Genomic DNA, 19460 nt, shown 5'->3' on the forward strand with positions numbered 1-19460 from the left:
TGGCTTTTAAAATCATACCTGTCCAAGTATATGAGCTTATTAGACAAATTTACACTGGATGAGACACATTCTTCTCTAGCTAAGAATCAAACTAGCTGAGTTAGGACTGAAATTACGTAAAAGTGGTTTTCAGAGGACAGATTACCCAATTTGTAGCCAAAACCTACTTTTTAACAGAAAGTGGGGGATGCACCTTTTATGCAATGTATGCAGCACTACCTGTGTAAATAGAGCCCACAAGAATATAACTATTCTTTCCAAGTTATGTTTAGAAAGAGATTTGTCTTACCTCACCTTCCTTTCTGTAGGTCTAAACTACATCATCATGGGCCAGCTAGAAGAAGATGGCAGAGGTAAAGTCCTGCCCAACAACTTTATCATGAGTTTCAAGACTAAGAACCAAAAGATCCTGAACACCTTGAAAAACAAACGATGTTAAAATGTGAATTCTTTTCTTGCATTCTGTCATCTCTTTGTGAGGAACAATTTTCATACAGTAAAAAAATCAGGAAGATAAAACTGACCATAACCAAAAAGATCTTGTCAGTTTACTGTCCCTTACATATAACCATGTAACTGGCACTGTCAATGAAATAAATATATAGAGGAGAATAGATCCCAAATTTTAAACTGCAAGATTTGCAGCATAACCATCTGATCTGAAGCATACCAAATTCTGACTCCTTTGAAGCTGTTAATTTATACTTGTCTCAGAAGGATTTTTTTAGGAATGAGTTATGTGCAGATGTAAAATAAGAATAAGTGCAATATTTATAGTAATTCATTTTAACTTAGCTTTTTCTTCTAAAGTTGTTTTATTATATGGGTTCTTGCATTATTATCTATGCTTAATAAAAATTTTAAAACCTCACGATACACCAAGGTATTAAAAAATTCTCTATGTATTAAGTAGGGCATGCTAAAAATAGAAAATCTCTGATCATTTACATGCTTGTGATTCAAGAATGGCACCACACTTACAGCGTGTACATTAAAGTCAAAGGGAATTGGATTAGAGCTTTAAAAAAATCTGAAACTATTATAGTGCAATGCTTTTATCTAGTGATGTTTTATCTACATTGTTTATTTTATTTTTCAGTATTTCACAAATAAAAGCCAAATGATATTGTTAATCTACGTAGGTACGGCTAGGAACCAGTCCAGGGGCAGTGAACTACACCTGCAAACAGTATGCTATCCTCTTTCGGAGAATGGGAGACCAAGATTCAGAGTGACACTCAGCTTAGTACTGGGGATGCACATGGTGGTATATCTGTCCCCATAGGCTGATGTGGAAGAAAGAAGTGCTACAAAGTGAGAGTGATTCATTTTCTGTTAGACAGTATTCCCACGTTATCAGCCGTTATACATAAAGGAAAGGAGTTGACTGGCAGGGAGATGCTTGTAATATAACGCCAGTTACTGCTGTCAGTTCTGTCCATTGCATCCTGTCTGATCCTTATTCTGAAATAAAAACTCAAGTTAAAGTAGATGGAGGAATGTAAATTTCACTGACACATAATGGAGAAACTGAACAACAATCTGTGGAAGGCAGACAACCCGTTGTTATTTCTCGTTCTACAACTACACAAAGCCTGAACTTTGTCACTGACTAATTGTATGTGGTACTAGAAGCTCAGGCTTCCTTGGGTGCTTAAGAAATTATCGTCCTTTTCAATAAATACTGTTCAGAGGTCAGTTTATCCCTTGGATTCCTCAGATTAAAAAGGTGAGTTTAAACATAACCAAATAAAAAGTGAGAATTCTTAAAGGTAACATCAATTTGAAAATCATATTTCTAAAACGTTTCCCTCCCCACTACTGTTTGCATTATGGTAGTGCCTAAAGGCACCAACAAAGACTGACACCCCATTATACGAGGGATTGTACAGAACACACAATGAATGTGAGAAAGTTCCTGCTCTGAAGAGTTAACACAGAAAAAGGCAGGAGGACATAGAGGCACAGAGAGATGAAATTATTTACCCAGCATCACCTAGCAGTTCAATGGTAGAGCCTGCAGTAGAACCCTGGTCTCCTGACTCCCCATCCATTGCTCTACCCAGTAAACCAAGCTGCCTCTCCTGCTTTGGTGCTCTTAAAGTGACATTTGTTTTCAAACCACATTTGTAATGCTCCAGTTTTACACTCAGTTTTCAAATACTGGTTCATGTGTAGACTATGCATTCTGGTACCTGCAAGCCTAGACAACAGCTTGGTGACACCTTTACACTCGTGCAGTGCTCTGGAAGCTATGTGTACTCTCTCCTACTTACAGGATGTGGTGGGGGGGGCCGACACACAACTGTTCTAATCTCTGTGTTAGAGACCATGTAAATATTAGATATTACTTTGTTAATCACTGTTCACCAATGTAGCCCCAGCCTCACAACAGCTAATAACAAGTGGGTGCCTGGCTCACTTCCACAATAGATATTTTGGACGGCATCATCCCTGTACTGGTGGTTTATTCCCCCCCGCCCCAATCACCAATACAGGCAGTTTTGTTGGTTTGTTTTTTGGGGGGATGCTTTTCGATAGCAGGGAGAGTCCAACAGCTTACTATAAATCTCTTCTCTCACCTCACAGCAGAGGGGGCTCCTGACCCCGCTGCTATTCACAGCCCCTCCTCATGAACTTCCCAACCTGAACATATTGCCTTATTCCCCAAGGCTTTCCTAGAAATAGGTTCTCTTTTCTTGCTGAGGAAGCCCTATTCCACATATATCCCTCACCCTGTTTAAGGATTTCCTAAATACTAGCTTGAGCTATTTTACCTGTCGCTCCTCCCTTCCCCAACCCTGCTTACATTGGAGCAAGGTAAAAAATTTTAAAAAGTAACACACTGCTCAGGGGACAGTGATTCCAAATATAAATTTAGAAATAGCAAATTTGAGATGCAGTCACTTACAGCTAGTCTGTGACAGACCAAATAGGACCAAAGGAAGATAACTAGAAGATACAAACTCTGGGAACCATTTTAGCCAGAAACAGAAAGAAAGTCAAAAATATCTGTTTTTGACCCTTTGCTAGACCGTTCTGCTAGAAATTATATTGGCATGAAGAAAATGCTTTTTAAAAAGGAGAAGGGAATTTTCATGTACAGGATATAAAGGAGATAGGAAATTTCTTTGTCTTGATCAAACTATGAGACAAAATGACAGCTCACTTGAAAGGAAAGAGATAAAAGAACCTGAAGCAGTCAGCATACCTCAACAGTCTCATTAGCAGAAACATTTGCTGCTGTTATGCCTTATATAGTATTGCAGTTTGTATGAAGAAATTCCTAAATCCTATAGCAAAATAAGCTCTAATCAAGCTTCTTGCTGTATTCTTTTTATGTCAGTTGAGAGCATTTGTGCTGCAGTTGAGGCATGGAGACAAGTAGATGGAGTCATGTGACAAGAAAAAATACCCAAGATTCTAAGTCAAGAGGCTGAAATGGCCACTAAATTAATTTCAGTAGAGCAAATACTCCTGATGTTGGTAACAGAAACGAAATAATCCACAGTAAAAGGTAATGTCAGATCCACTAGACTAAGAGTCCTGTTAATGCACCAGGTGAAAAAAATGTTTCCATGTGATCCCATCACTTGCATATTGAAGGTTTACATTCTAATTTCAGAAGCCATAGCATCATCCAAATGAATTACTAGACTTGCATAAACTCTTGTTACTGAGCTGGAGAGAGCTATTTTCTCCTCAGAGAGGCATATTTCAGTCAGGTGTTTCCAGGCTTTTTACCTAATGGACCAATAAATGTTTCTTGGATGAAGCCCAGAAAATCTGAAAACCAAGTGTCACATCCATGCCAATACCTTAATTGATGATCCTTTCATCAACAAATCTGTTCAAGGCTACAGCTTGAAAGGAGTCTGTAACATCAGCTCCATTCTTGTGGCAGTATGAGAAACACAGGTGTGATTAACAGTGAGCTGTCAAGTAAGAAACAAACAAACAATCTCTTTCTTAAAACCTTGGGAGACAGAGGAGTCTGAAGGATATGACCAGACTGAATATGCCTCACCCAGAAAGGACATTTACTCGTCTCTACTTTACTTGTGCCCAAGAAGAAAGACATGAGGACCATAGCCACCTCCAAGTCCCAAATACAATGAACACACTAAAATGTATGTTGTGACTAAAGTACCATAGAGAATAAAACTCTGCTTTACAGGAACCTGAACCACACTTCTAGGATCCCATCTCAAGGCAGGGGGATGGACTAGATGACTTTGTGACATCCCTTTCAGCCAATGTTTCTATGATTTTAGACATGAAAATCTGAAGCAAAAGAAAACTTTAGGGTTTTTTTTCCCAACTCCAGAGAAATGCCTTTACAAAACATAGTTCTATAGTCTGCTGGGCAGGTGGAAGGAGAAAAGAGAATTACTGGTTTACAGACAGAGAAATAAAGGGAATAATGTGGAAATATTAATAGATCGGTAGCTATAACTTCCAGCCAACTTCCTTAAATTCCTAGGCTAACATATCTTGATGTGGTGTGTAATGCACTGGAAATGATAAGCTCTCTCCTAAATATTTGTTTCAAGTATATGTTTTTATTCATATCTAATACAACCATATTTTTCAAATGTTCTTTCTTTCTTTCCTTCCTTCTTCGGAGTATATGAGATAACATATACAGCTTTTATGTTCGGATTATATATTAACACCACTCACCAGCCAAGTCAAGAATTTGATCATCCTGTTGTCTTAGAACATAGTCCTTATTCAAATTAAAAAGCTGACAGACAATTCAGAATCTCTCTACGAAAGGAGATCAAAAGGCCTGATGTTTAAACCCCATTTGGGATATGCATAATTCCATAGTACAGAAAATATATTACTTTTACAAGAAATATTTTATAAGAACTTCCTCAAAAGGGGGAACATTGACAAAAGCCTCAACTTCTCTCTATAAGCCCCAAGATCAGTTATGGTTATAGGCCACTGTGGCTACCTCCGCCTTTTGGCCTTAAGACTCACTAATTATCTGATATCCAACCCAGAATGTTAGGAGAACACTGCCTCCACAGTATTACTGCCAAACAATCCTCTGTCATAAATATGTGTTTTTCATATTAAAAAAATACAGGAGTCTCACATTTTCTCAATTATAGTTTGTCAACTTGAATTATACACAAGCATATGAAGATATACTGTACCCTCTATCACAGAAAACTCACAAAGCCCTTACTTTCCATTGTAAGAAGAATAAAAGTCACAAATAATTATGATGTTTAATAATAATTCTGATACAAACACCTTACAGTTGGAAGCAGTAAATTCAGGAAGAACAAAAAATATCAAGATAAATTTAAAATAGGATATGAAAAAATCTCTCACAGGGTACATCTACACTGCAGCTGGGAAGGTGCTTCTCAACACAAGTAGCCAGACACACACTAGCTCTGCTCAAGCTAGTGTGCTAGAAATAGCTGTGTAGGTGGGATAGTGTGGGCAGCAACTTGGGCTAGCTGCCTGAGTACAAACCTGCCTGGGCTCCCTAGATACATACTCGGATGGTTAGAAAAAGTCACAACCTGTGATACCCACAGCTACGCTGCTACTTTTAGCAAGTCTGTCTATTGTTACTCCTGGGGGAATTCTGTGCCACTGCGCACGGCAGAATTTTGCAGAAATTCATGTTGTGTGCAGGCAGAATTTCCTTTACCCACAGAAATGGGCTGCAGTGCTGCTGGTTGCCAGGAGGGACCGCTGGACCCAGCAGAGCCCAGCTCACACATAGAGGACACTGCTGGGGGGAGAGGGAGGGGCTAGAGGGCTCCCAGCCGCTTCAGTTCCCTGCATGCCCTGAGAGAAGGAGATGGCAGTGAGCATCAGGCTGTTTCTCCCTGGGTTCTGAGGGTTAGAGGGGCGCAGTGGGGGGAGTGTGGCTGGGCTCTGGGGCAGGGGGGAGGGAGAGAGGGGGCAGATGTCTCTGGGCTAAGGGGGGCCCTGCAGTTGGGCTCTGGGTTGGAGTAGGTGTGAGTATCTGGGCTGGGGGGCCCCCAGGGCTTGGCTCTGTTGGCAGAAGGGGGCAGAGAAACAGGAACTGGATTGTCACAGGGGTTTCTTTAACTTTCTACTCCTGGGGGAATTTGTGTGTCTGTCTGTATTGTTACCGACATACCTGCTGATAGATATTTTGAAATAAATTACCAAAATAATTGAAACTGGCGTTATTATGTAGTGTTATTTTGACAAATACATTTGCAGAATTTTAAAACGTGTGCAACATTTTTAATTTTTTGTTGCAGAATTTTTAATACTTTTTTGGCTCAGAATTTCCCCAGGAGTACTATTGTGCTGGAAAACACACTCACAGCTGCGGTGTATACATACTCTAAAACAGAGCCTTCTGAATTGCATATCTTCCAATGTACAGGCATAGTGTATGTTCTTACACAGAAATAATTGTACAATATTTCCATTTGTTTTAATGGACAAGAAATATTTAGCCTTGCAAACAAGTGACATTCATGCTCTAGACCGATATCTAATTCTTGTTTAAAAATTATGTTTTCCTATGCCAAAGAACAACTGTGTGTAATCCAGATACACAAGGTTTCTGAACACTACTCAAAATTAAGAGGCTAATTTTTAAAAAAATTCCCAGATCTCAAGAGTTGCATATTGCAAATGTACACACATGAAAAATCTTCACATGTTTTTGAGAGGACATAACTATTTTAAATGGATCCATGAAAGTTCGGGAGATGGATAGTTTACTTTGGCTCTATGTTCAAGATTTCAACATCCCCACTACCCTGCAATTTTCATGGAACAAATCACAAATTTCATTTCCCAATGTTTTACAGTTGTTAACATTCAGTCAACAGCATCATGTACAAAAACTGGTCGGAAATTTTCCTAATATTCAGCTGACCTGTTCTTTTACTGTACACCTACTAACGCTGCCTGATATCATTTTCAGAGTCATGCAGTCTTTAACTTTCTATTGCAACCTACTTTAAATCATATACTGGTTACATTTCTATTACGAAAGCACCAGGTATATTTTTAAGTATTGTTAAGATCTCCACCTTTTCCCACAACTTGAAAAAGCAGTAACCAAGAGGGACAAAACAGCAAAAATAGGGGAAATAGATGCAACATGCCACCTATGAAGACCTGAAGCCTGATAGCTGTAATGTGACCTGTCAAAATCCATATTTTGGGGAACATTTATTGTAAAATGCTATATACATATTTTACATACTGTACATTACACACTTAAAGAGCTTTAAAAGAATGATAGTTTTTGCATTCATTTCCACATCTTTTGAACTCAGCTGAAACTCATGCAAATACATTTTCAAATTTAAGGTTGCGCAAAAAATTTGCTTTTCTATTGGTCTGGCAACAACAGACTTAGGCCAACACTTTCAACTACAGTTAGACATGTTCTAAAAGCTGGACATTAATTTCTTGGATAAAACATAGCATATTTAGATGTCCGAAAGCCAAGCAGATCCCTCATTTCATTTCGGAATTTTGATAAATCTTGCCGCAGTTCATTGAGATTTTCCACCGTTGCTTGATCCATGCTTTGCATCTTTTGTCTCATGGAGGTTAAGTAACGATGGACTAAACAACACATCACCTTTTGGTAATTCTCGTCCCTCTTTTGCTTCAGATTTCTCCATTCCTTTAAACAAAGATATAGGTTTACTAAACAAAAGGGATTTATTTTTATGTGTTAATTTAATTTTTGAGCCCTGAAGCCTATGTACAATTGCACGGACAACACCACATATGTGCACACAAATTGGAAATCTGTATGTACCAATTTTCAACTTGTGTATATGCATGTGACAATGCGTGCAGCCTTTTGAGATAAAAATCAGGCCTACAATGCCCAATTCATAAAGCAGAAATGAAAGTCTTTTAATCTAACTGGCTTGGAAAAAGTTATACAGATGTATGAGATTTCCATCATCTAGTCATTAATAGTATTTCTATACTTAAATGTACGTTCTGTACAGTCTTTCAATCTGGTTTGCTTGAAATATTTTTGGCTGCAAGAAGGAGCAGTAGCAATTAGTATGCATAATTATAGGGTACATTAACTATGTTTATTTAAAGAAAATGTAAAACCAAAAAAAAATTAAGAGACTCCAGTGTTCCTTTTTTGGTTATTTATTTTGACATGTCATGTGACATGTTTAAAATTAGTTGTCCCCCCCACCTTTAGCATATTCTAACTGCACCATTTTCAAAATTATTACAAATTTCAACACTGAAGAAAAAAGTGTTAACAGGTTTTACATCAAGCAGCAGGGCCATTAAAGATTTGGTTAACAGGTTTTGTTTTGTTGAAACATGAAAATTATGCCAGCCTTAATTAAAAACCTCAATTAAAATCTGAAATAAATATTTTTGTTCGTGTTCTGTGCCGACAGTTATATTTTGGATTCATAGCCCTGCTCTACACTACGAGTTTAGGTCGAATTTAGCAGCGTTAGATCGATTTAACACTTCACCCGTCCACACAAAGCCATTTTGGTCGACTTAAAGGGCTCTTAAAATCGATTTCTGTACTCCTCCCCAACGAGGGGATTAGTGCTGAAATCGACATCGCCAGGTCAGATTTGGGGTAGGGTGGATGCAATTCAATGGTATTGGCCTCCGGGAGCTATCCCAGAGTGCTCCATTGTGACCGCTCTGGACAGCACTTTCAACTCACATGCACTAGCCAGGTACACAGGAAAAGGACCGGGAACTTTTGAATTTTATTTCCTGTTTGGCCAGCGTGGCGAGCTCATCAACACAGGTGACCATGTAGTCCCAGAATCACAAAAGAGCTCCAGCATGGACCAAATGGGAGGTACTGGATCTGATCGCTGTATAGGGAGATGAATCCGTGCTAACAGAACTCCGTTCCAAAAGACGAAATGCCAATATATTTGAAAAAATCTCCAAGGGCATGATGGACAGAGGCTATAACAGGGACCTGCAGCAGTGCCGCGTGAAAATTAAGGAGCTCAGGCAAGCCTACCGAAAAACCAAAGAGACAAACGGCCACTCTGGGTCAGAGCCCCAGACATGCCGCTTCTATGATCAGCTGCATGCAATTCTGGGGGTTGTCCCTACCACTACCCCACCCCTGCCGGTGGACACCTGCAAAGGGGGAGTCTCACGCAACAGGGATGAGGATTTTGAGGAGGAGGAGGAGGATAGTGCACAACAGGCAAGCAGAGAAGCCGTTCTCCCTGACAGCCAGGAACTGTTTATCACCCTGGAGCCAATACCCTCCCAACCCTCCCAAGGCAGGCTCCCACACCATGAAGCCAGAGAAGGCACCTCTGGTGAGTGTACCTTTGTAAATATAATACATGGTTTAAAAGCAAGCGGGTTTAATGATTAATTTGCCCTGAAGACTTGGGATGCATTCACGGCCAGTACAGCTACTGGAAAAGTCTGTTAACGTGTCTGGGGATGGAGCAAAAATCCTCCAGGGACATTATAAAGGGGACATTCAGAGGTGCTTGGCAGTTCCTGCTTGGCTGTTTGCCTGTGGCTGAAAAGAAATCATCCCCGCTTTTAGCCATGCGATGGGGGAGGGCCCGTTCATGCTGAGCTGTTCACGTTTGGCTGGCAGGGATCTTCCCTGATACTAGTCACGTGGTGGGAGGAGAGCTGAAGTGATCATCCCAGAGAATTGGGGTGGGGGAGATTTAGTTGGGTTTGTGCTGCACGTTAACCCGAAAACAGCAGCCCCTCCTTTTAAATGGCCAACTCAACGGGTGCTTGGTATGGGAAAGGAGTGTGCTGCTGTTTGAAACCGTTCCCACATGTTAGGAAGGTTGAAGAAGCCAAAAGACTGTGGCTTACCATTGCTACCTGCAAGCCAAATTCTGTTGCCCAGCCCTGCGTGTGTGATCTCTCACACCAAACCGGCAGGCCCTCAATATAAGAGGCAAAATGCAACCTTGTACCGAAAGCACACGTGCTATGTAATGTTAACAGCTTGGTTCACCGTGAAAGAGTCTACCCATTGTTCTCTAAGATGTGTCTTTTTAATACTACTCTCCCTTTTTTTCCTCCCGCAGCTGAAAATGTTTCAATGCTCCCCCTATCATCTCCATCCCAGAGGCTAGCGCAGATAAGAAGGGGAAAAAAATGCACTCGTGATGAAATGTTCTCTGAGCTTATGCAGTCCTCCCACACTGAAAGAGCACTGTGGAGGCAAACAATGGCAGAGTCCAGGAAAGCAGAAAATGAACGTGAGGACAGGAGGGACGAGAAAGATGAGAGGTTGCGGGAGCAAGAGGAGAGGTGGCATCAGCGTGATGACAGTAGGCAGGATGCAATGCTGAGGCTACTGGGGGAACAAACTGATAAGCTCCAGCGTCTGGTGGAGCTGCAGGAAAGGCAGCAGGATCACAGACCGCCGCTGCAGCCCGTGTAACCGCCCGCCCTCCTCCCCAGTTTCCATAGCCTCCTCACCTAGACGCCCAAGAACGTGGGGGTGGGGACTCCGGGCAACCAACCACTCCACCCCAGAGGACCGCCCAAGCAACAGAAGGCTGGCATTAAAATAGTTTTGAACGTCAGTGTGGCCTTGTCCTTTCCTCCTCCACCACCCCACCGGTTCTTCCCTCTTCCCCCACCCCTCCCAGGCTACCTTGGCAGTTATCCCCCTATTTTGTGATGAATTAATAAAGAATGCATGAATTTGAAACAACAATGATTTTATTGCCTCTGCAAGCGGTGATCGAAGGGGAGAGGGCAGTTGGCTTACAGGGAACTAGAGTGAACCAAGGGGGCGGGTTTTCATCAAGGAGAAACAAACAGAAGTGTCACACCGTAGCCTAGCCAGTCATGAAACTGGTTTTCAAAGCTTCTCTGATGTGCTCTTCTAATTGCCCTGGTGTCTGGCTGCGTGTAATCAGCGGCCAGGCGATTTGTCTCAACCTCCCACACCACCATAAATGTCTCCCCCTTATTCTCACAGATATTGTGGAGCACACAGCAAGCAGTAATAACAATGGAAATACTGGTTTCCCTGAGGTCTAAGCGAGTCAGTAAACTGCGCCAGCGCACTTTTAAATGTCCAAATGCACATTCTACCACCATTCTGCACTTGCTGAGCCTATAGTTGAACAGTTCTTTACTACTGTCCAGGGTGCCTATGTATGGCTTCATAAACCATGGCATTAAGGGGTAGGCTGAGTCCCCAAGGATAACTATAGGCATTTCAACATCCCCAACAGTTATTTTCTGGTCTGGAAAGTAAATCCCTTCCTGCAGCTGTTCAAACAGACCAGAGTTCCTGAAGATGCGAGCGTCATGTACCTTTCCCGGCCATCCCACACTGATGTCGGTGAAACATCCCTTGTGATCCATTAGTGCTTGCAGCACCATTGAAAAGTACCCCTTGCGGTTTACGTACTGGCTGCCAAGGTGGTCTGGTCCCAAGATAGGGATATGAGTTACCGTCTATCACCCCACCACAGTTAGGGAATCCCTTTGCAGCAAAGCCATCCACTATGACCTGCACGTTTCCCAGAGTCACTACCCTTGATAGTAGCAGCTCAGTGATTGCGTTGGCTACTTGGATCACAGCAGCCCCCTCAGTAGATTTGCCCACTCCAAACTGATTCCCGACTGACCGGTAGCTGTCTGGCGTTGCAAGCTTCCAGAAGGCTATCGCCACTCGCTTGTGAACTGTGAGGGCTACTCTCATCTTGGTATTCTGGCACTTCAGGGCAGGGGAAAGCAAGTCACAAAGTTCATGAAAGTGCCCTTACGCATGCGAAAGTTTCGCAGCCACTGGGAATTGTCCCAGACCTGCAACACTATGCGGTCCCACCAGTCTGTGCTTGTTTCCGGGGCCCAGAATCGGTGTTCCACAGCATGAGCCTGCCCCATTGCCACCAGGACAGCCAAACTACTGGGGCCCATTCTTTGAGAGAAGTCTATGTCCATGTCCTCGTCCTCATCACTCTCCTCACCACGCTGCGGTCACCTCCTCACCTGCTTTTGCAGGTTCTGGTTCTGCACATACTGCAGGATAATGCGCGAGATGTTTACAATGCTCATAACTGCCGCGGTGATCTGCGTGGGCTCCATGCTTGCCGTGGTATGGCGTCTGCAGGAGAGTAGAGTTGCAACGGAAGCAGTGGCTGATGATGGATGCCATAAGAATAGTTATTTATAGAGAATGACGAGAGGACCTGCGAGGTGGATTGATGAGAGCAGCTTTGCAGTAGAAGCGGTGGAGAACGATGGTTAGCACCGCACACATTTCCCGAGGAAGAACACATGTACCCGGGAGCCCATGACAGACAACATGGAGAAATTCGCTATTGAGACAATAGCAGCAGAGAAGAGTTGCTGCAGAAGTGGTGGATGACAATGGTTAGCAGTCCTACTGCACCATCTGCTGAAAGCAGTATGGGTGTCCACATGGAAAAAAGGTGCAAAACAATTGTCTGCCGTTGCTTTCACGGAGGGAGGGGCGACTGGCAACATGTACCCAAAACCACCCGCGACAATGTTTTTGCCCCCTCAGGCTTTGGGAGCTTAACCCAGAATTCCAGTGGGCGGCAGAGACTGCGGGAACTGTGGGATAGCTACTGACAGTGCACCGCTCCGTAAGTCGATGCTAGTCACGGTAGTGAGGACACACTCCACCAACTTAATGTGCTTAGTGTGGACATACGCAATCGACTGTACAAAATCTATTTCTAAAAATCAACTTCTATAATATCGACCTAATTCTGTAGTGTAGACATACCCATAGACTAAGAGAGTTGAAGGCCAGAAGGGACCATTATGTCATCCGGTCTCATTTTCTCTATATCACAGGCCATTATATTTCACCCAGTTACCCCATCTTGAGTTTAACAACTTGTGTTTGGCTAAAGCATCTTCCAGAAAGACATCCAATCTTGATTTGAGGACATAATCCACCACTTCTCATGGTAGTTTGTTCCAAAGGTTAAGCACTCTCAAATTAGACATGAGAAATACATTTTAAACAATGAATTTTCTGGCTTCAGCTTCCAGCTATCATTGGTTCCAGTCATGCCTTTTCCCACTAGATTAAATAAGCCTTTAGTAGCCCATATTTTCTCCCTGTGAAGATACTTATATGCTGTAATCAAGTCAATCTTCTTTCTGATAAACTACACAGACTGAGATTTTTAAATCTCTCATTGTTGTAGGGCATTTTCTCCAGCCCTGAAATCATTTTTGTGGTGCTTGCTGCACCCTCTTCAATATTTCAACATCCTTTTTAAAATGCAGGCAACAGAACTGTTACACGGTATATTATTATTGATCTCACCAACCCCGTATACAGAGATAAAAATCACCTCCCTACTCCTACTCACTACTTCCCTACTTGTACATTCAAAGAATACATTAGCTCTTTTTTGTCACAGTATCACACTGGAGCTCATGTTGAGTTGCTTGTCCAACAAGACCCCTAAATCCTTTACATAATCACTGCATTCCAGAATTTACAGTCCCCCATTCTACAGGTATGGCCTGCGTTATTTGGTCCTGGATATATAACTCTGTATTGGCTGTATTTAAACACATTTTGTCTGAATGGGCCCAGGTTACCAAGTAATCCCAATCGCTCTACATGACTGCCCTGTTGTCATCATTATTTACCACTCAACCAATCTTTGTGTCAGCCACCAATTTTATTAGCAGTGATTTTATATTTACTTCCAGATCACTGACAAAAATGCTGAATAGCATCAGGCTTTTTACTGATCATTGCAGAACCCCACTAGATCCTCCGCCCCCTGCCCTGCATTTGATAAGAATTCCCCACTGACAACTATTTTTAAGCTCTGTCAGTTAGCCAGTTCTTATTTCATTTAATGTGGACTCTGCAGATATTGTATAGTGCTAATTTTGAATCAGTGTGTCATGTGGTACTACATCAAAGATCTTACATAAGTATATTACATTTACTCAATTACCTTCATCAACTAAACTTATAATCTCTTCAAAGAATTACATCAGGTTTGTTTGATAAGAACTATTTTCCATAAAAATGATGTTGATGGGCAATTATATTCTTACCCTTTAATTCTTCATCAACTGAATCCCCTATCAGCTTAACCATTATTTTGGATATAACTAAGACTATACTTAGAATATATTATTGTGATTTATTTATTATACCACCCACAGCATCATAGGAACTTCCAAGTAGATAACAAGATAAATTCTCTTAGGTTCATTTTAGCAAGGAATATTTGTATGATTGTTAACATACACTTAACTTTCCAGACAATTTCTTACCTTTAGGCTATTCTGACGTTTGACTTTGCCAGTTGAAGTATGAGAGCTGATCCATTTACTAAGGCTGTTGAAGAGATAGCAGATAGTCTTGGGAGAAGGAATGACATTGAAAGGTGGAGGTAGTGTGCATTTATCATCAAAGTAGCTAAGCCAAAGCTTGGCACGAGCAAATTTCCATTCTTTGTCTTCATGATTCTAAAATAACAGAAATATTAAGATAAGAGTGGTAAAATGAGCAAGAGAGTCTGCAAAAAAATACGCAATGTTATGAGAATTTATGTTAGTAACTTTACGTGGTTTACATTTTCCAGTACCTTAAACACTAACAATGAATAAATTCATCAATATATGCTATGGCATAAAAAAAGTCAACTACTAGTGTGTATAACTCACATGTTAAATGCACTTTAAAGAAATATCTAAACTAACCAAAAGGTTCAATGAACTGACAAAAACTGATTCTAGACTCAGCTGCCATTAGACTTAATCTTCCATTTCCACATATCCACACTTCTAAAATTTTTAACACTACAATACTTTGATACAATTAAAACAGGGAAAATAAAGAAGCCAAACATTCTTGTCTGATCTCTGCCATTCAGTTCATGACCCTACAAATACTTATGCATGTGAACTCAATGAAACTACTTGCATGCATAAAGTTACTCATACGTGTGTTTCCACAGTCAGGCATTAGACTAGAATCCTCAGCGTAGACAATAACTTTCTCTGGTACAGCACCAAGAACATTGCTGACACTTTGACTTAAAAATAATACATAATAATTAATTTACTTACTGCTATCAGCTGAAAGCTTTTATGAAGCATTGCCACTAAGAGCTTGGTAAGGACAATCACAACCACTACGTTGTAGGTACCAACAATAACAGCGCCCACAAAAGACTGCAATTCTTCACCATATCTAAATCTAGTGACAAAGATTGCTACATGTGCTAGGGAGAATATGTACCAGAACAGAGCAAAGCAGGTGCCAATAAACCTACAAAAACAAAATAATCTATGGTTAGATCACATATTAAAAAACCTCCACACAAATGTAAAAGAAATTAACGTGAATTCTATTATTCAGCATGAACTGCCAGACTCATTCAATTATTACTAATTAAGGGCCAGACGGATACTGTTATTTATGTTGAATAGTTCTCTACATCATAAGCAGTCCCACTTAAATCAGCAGGGCTACTTACAGAGTAAGGTGCTACAGAGTTGTCAGTAAGCGTATCATAATCTGGCCCTAACTGATGATATATCTGAGCCTTTCTTTCCATTTCAAATCATTACATTTCAAATAGTAGTTTTCCCTAAAATACTTTTTGTCTCAACCCCTTCCCTAAAAAAAACCAAACAAAAACAAAACAAAAAACTAGATGCAACATTGGCTTAAGCCAGTGCCCAACACAGTGACTATAAAGACTCTCGTTGACTTTACTGAATTTTGGATCAGGTCCTATGTGAGTGAGCAAGAGCAAGAAGGTTCAGTATTTAATGGTAACTGATCAACATAATAACATGAGACACTACCACTGAAGAAGTTATAGTTCTCCCAGAGAGACAGTTACCAAATTCACCAAGTAATTCAACTTTATAATCTCAGTGGAAGCATATGAAACATTTTTATTATCTGCAGGTCACTGAGTTTATAAGCCATACTGTAGTATATCTTCACGGCACCTTGATTTCAACTTCATGCCCAGCTGCTGTGGAGATACTTCACAACATATTAAAATACAATGAACCTCAAATCACTACAGTTTAAACAGGTATAGTTTAGAAAAAATAAACATTTTTGAGTCTTTATAGTTCATCTTGAAGTTGTTAATGTAGGAAGGAACATACGGATCAACCCACAGCGTGCAAATGTTCTGCTTATCAAAATTCATTATGAAAAAACTGTTACTGTGCATACACTCCCAAATGTAATGTCTCTGTCATTCTACAATTTAAAAAATACCAAAGCACTCCAATCTATATTATTATTTTAACAGTCTTCAAAAAAATTGTAAAGACATCTTTAGGTTACTGAAATAGAAGAAAGTATCTGTAAACTGAAACTTTTCTATGTTTCTTCTTTTACAATTTTGTACTTACAAGTATAAAAAAACAATTGTAGTAGGCAGCATGGCAGGTTAGCGTAGTAGCTTTTCATCAGTTGATATCCAAATACTAATCCAGTAAGTAGAGCAAAGCTTGTATAATGACAGCACTTCTTTGCTCAAGTTGGTGCTATTAACTCCTCACTTCATATGCACTAAATTGGTTTACCCCGCTAAATAAATAAATAAATAAAAACTTACCAAAGGTAGGTCTTGTAGGCAAATTTTTATCCCAGTACTAATTTTTAATATCACAGAAAATGGAATTTAATAATGGATTGTTAGGAATCACAATACTCCACACACCGCCTGCACTGTAACAACAGCGTGCTAGAACCATTATATACTACAAGTGGGAATGCCCACATTATACCTTTTTTTTTTTATTACAAGTGCGGACAGGAGGAAACAGTTTCTTAGTTGTGTTAGGGAACGGCATTTTAGCCTCATAGGCTGAGTCTACACTGTGGCTTCTGTGAAATTCAAACCACTCACATAGTACTGGTGAATAGACTTGATGCTTGTGTTTCTACCAGTGTGTTATCTATCCTGACTTAGAGACCTGCCAATACATCAATGTTCAGTTGATACCATTGGTGGAGCTGCAACAGTGGTGAATCCAGGTTGTAATTTTCCAGTATACCTACACCACTCAGGTAAATATCCTGCAGAGTCAACGTAAATGTCCTGCAGCAGATTTTTTTTAAATTAATATTTTATTTAACATTCTAAAACTCACGAATGGAATGTATCATTGCTTTGCTGTTCACAGAAGATCCCTGCACAGTCTTTCTCTTCATTTACAGTAAATCCTTTGTCATACAGTTGGGTCAATCCAATCGTGAATGAGAACAAGACAAGAAGGAACATCCCTAGGAATTTTCCAAAGTCTTGCAACATCTGCCCCATTGAAATCTGTGGAACAGATTACCAATTTCCATTAACAATGAAATATTAATAACTTATCAATATTCCTTCACTCGGTCCCTACCAAAAAAAATATTGTGAACACTAATTTTTTTAATTTAATGTCAATACCATTGAATCAGAATTCAGGACTGTAGCCAAGAATAGACAACATCAGGTACATTTAGGATATAGAGATGAAATATAAGTATTACTTAACATTGTAACACCTAGCCAACAGGCCTGTAAGGTATTAGGCTTAGACAAACAAAGCCTCAGGCCTAAAAACAGGCAGATTTGAGTAGCTATCTTTGGAGTGACCCTGGGTCACAAGATGGAACAGTCACAGGAAGACATCTGTTAAACTGCAATATATATTTTCTAAATATTAGCAATGTACCTGAAGTTGCTTAGAGTATTATGGGGATTTTTGCAGACATAGGGTGTCAGCAAGTTGTCCTGGTGACTGAGTAACATACATATTAACAACTATAAGGGGAACTAACAAGTTAACCTCTGAAAAGCAGAGCATCCCAAAAGAAGTAGGGTGTGGAAGTTCAAATAAGGAATAGAGGTTGAAACCTTCAGAAATATGTATGAATCCCAGTGGGCGTCAGCATAGCACATTATAAAAGTTGTATCTTGGCCTGCATGTCTTATGAGACGCTAGGATGATATCCACTGGTGACGAAAGTGACGACGAAGATGATAAGGAAGATAATGACTGACACTTCAAGATTCCCCAGCAAGAGACAAACATGAGTGATGCCAATCATAGAGCTAAAAACTTTGCACCCTTTCTTTTGTTGTATTTCAGGGTTTGTGGGACTGTAAACTTTATCTGCTTTGTGGGTTTGTTAATAGAGGGACTTGTGATAAATTGCAGCTGTTTCTCATGTGCTCCGTCAATCTCTCATTCTAATGACATTGGTAATAATCTTTCTGATGCTGTAGCCTCTTATTAGACTGACCCCTTATTGACTACTGCGGCCTAAGAAATTAATCAATAATCAATACACCAATCTCTCAATTAGGCTACAGGATAATTAATGTGTTACAAAATATGTAAAACAAATGGTTTTCCTTAAACCAGTTAAACTGATTTCTTAAAAACAATTTAAGTTATTATAGGCAAAACAAAATCTTTAAGAAAAAATGTCAGGCACTAACAAACAAGTTACTGCCTTTCAATAAACTGCCTTTCAATAAACTGTAAATCATTAATTTGCACACAATATCCTGCAACCATAATTTAATGCAGATGACAACTAAGTGCAAATAAGCAACAAACATCAGAGTGTGCTGCATCTGAACAATAATGCCAACACCAATTTATCAAGTTCATTTTAAAGAGTAGATGGAACATTTAATACGGACATTAAAGCCATCGAAAATGTAGGTAGCATAATTCAGTGCGGACCACAAAGTACCATACCTACACCCATTTGTGGGGTACACTACTACTCCACAAAAAACATACATGTATTTAGATGCATGTCCCTAAGTTACCAATGTAAGTGCACCTAAAATAAAAGTCTGCAGTAGTTTAACTAAATCATTTTTCAAAACAAATTATATTGGTACATTTTTCCAGTATAGATAAGGCCTAAGTCCATTATTAGGTCTATGTCAATGTATGACATTTAAACAAAAATACAGTATGAGCTGTTTCCCACATTTAAGTACTACAAAGTTATTCCACCATCTAATATTTACAGCACATATGATGGCCCTTACATCACCAGGTATGTGAGCTCTAAAACAGACCCTGGACATAAATGGGAGTGACTCAGGTCATTCTCTTCTTTAAGTTTTGTCTAATGGAGATTCAGTCCTGCCTGGAATATCAGCAGAGGGATAGCTCAGTGATTTGAGCATTGGCCTGCTAAACCCAGAGTTGTGAGTTCAATCCCTGAGGGGGCCTCAGGCTGCTCTCCCAGCCAGCAGCACTGCGAGCACCCAGGAGACGATGACAACTGTCTGCTGGCGAACACCTAAGATGACAACAGCTAGCAGTCATACTGCACTGTCTGCTGCCAGCCTACCCCTTGCTCCTCCCTCCGTGACAGCAACGGCCGACAATAATTTTTTCCCTTTTTCCATGCATATTGCCATATTGCTGTCAGCATTGTCATCCACCCCCCCACTCCTGCTGCCACTCTGCTC

The 19460-nt window shown here is 40.3% G+C and overlaps 2 protein-coding genes across 4 annotated transcripts in view; one reads left to right on the forward strand and one right to left on the reverse strand.

Moving 5' to 3' along the window:
• Positions 1–1531, forward strand: part of PCOLCE2 (procollagen C-endopeptidase enhancer 2) — a 46545-nt gene extending 45014 nt beyond the window's left edge. For 2 of the 3 annotated variants that reach the window (XM_074963829.1, XM_074963830.1), the window contains 2 exons: positions 309–353; positions 1143–1531. In XM_074963829.1, coding sequence (XP_074819930.1) covers positions 309–353; positions 1143–1285 — 188 coding nt within the window. In that variant the 3' untranslated portion in view covers positions 1286–1531. Of the gene's footprint in view, positions 1–308; positions 1086–1142 lie in introns of those variants that run through there. The other variant, XM_074963831.1, reaches the window with a different exon arrangement.
• A 3054-nt stretch (positions 1532–4585) lies between these two features.
• Positions 4586–19460, reverse strand: part of TRPC1 (transient receptor potential cation channel subfamily C member 1) — a 47528-nt gene continuing 32653 nt past the window's right edge. The window contains exons 10-13 of the mRNA XM_074963833.1: positions 17128–17303; positions 15073–15274; positions 14275–14469; positions 4586–7654 (exon numbers count right to left, since the gene is read on the reverse strand). Coding sequence (XP_074819934.1) covers positions 7427–7654; positions 14275–14469; positions 15073–15274; positions 17128–17303 — 801 coding nt within the window. The 3' untranslated portion in view covers positions 4586–7426. The remainder of the gene's footprint in view (positions 7655–14274; positions 14470–15072; positions 15275–17127; positions 17304–19460) is intronic.

This window comes from Natator depressus, chromosome 9 (assembly GCF_965152275.1).
Source record: "Natator depressus isolate rNatDep1 chromosome 9, rNatDep2.hap1, whole genome shotgun sequence".
Taxonomy (NCBI): domain Eukaryota; kingdom Metazoa; phylum Chordata; order Testudines; family Cheloniidae; genus Natator; species Natator depressus.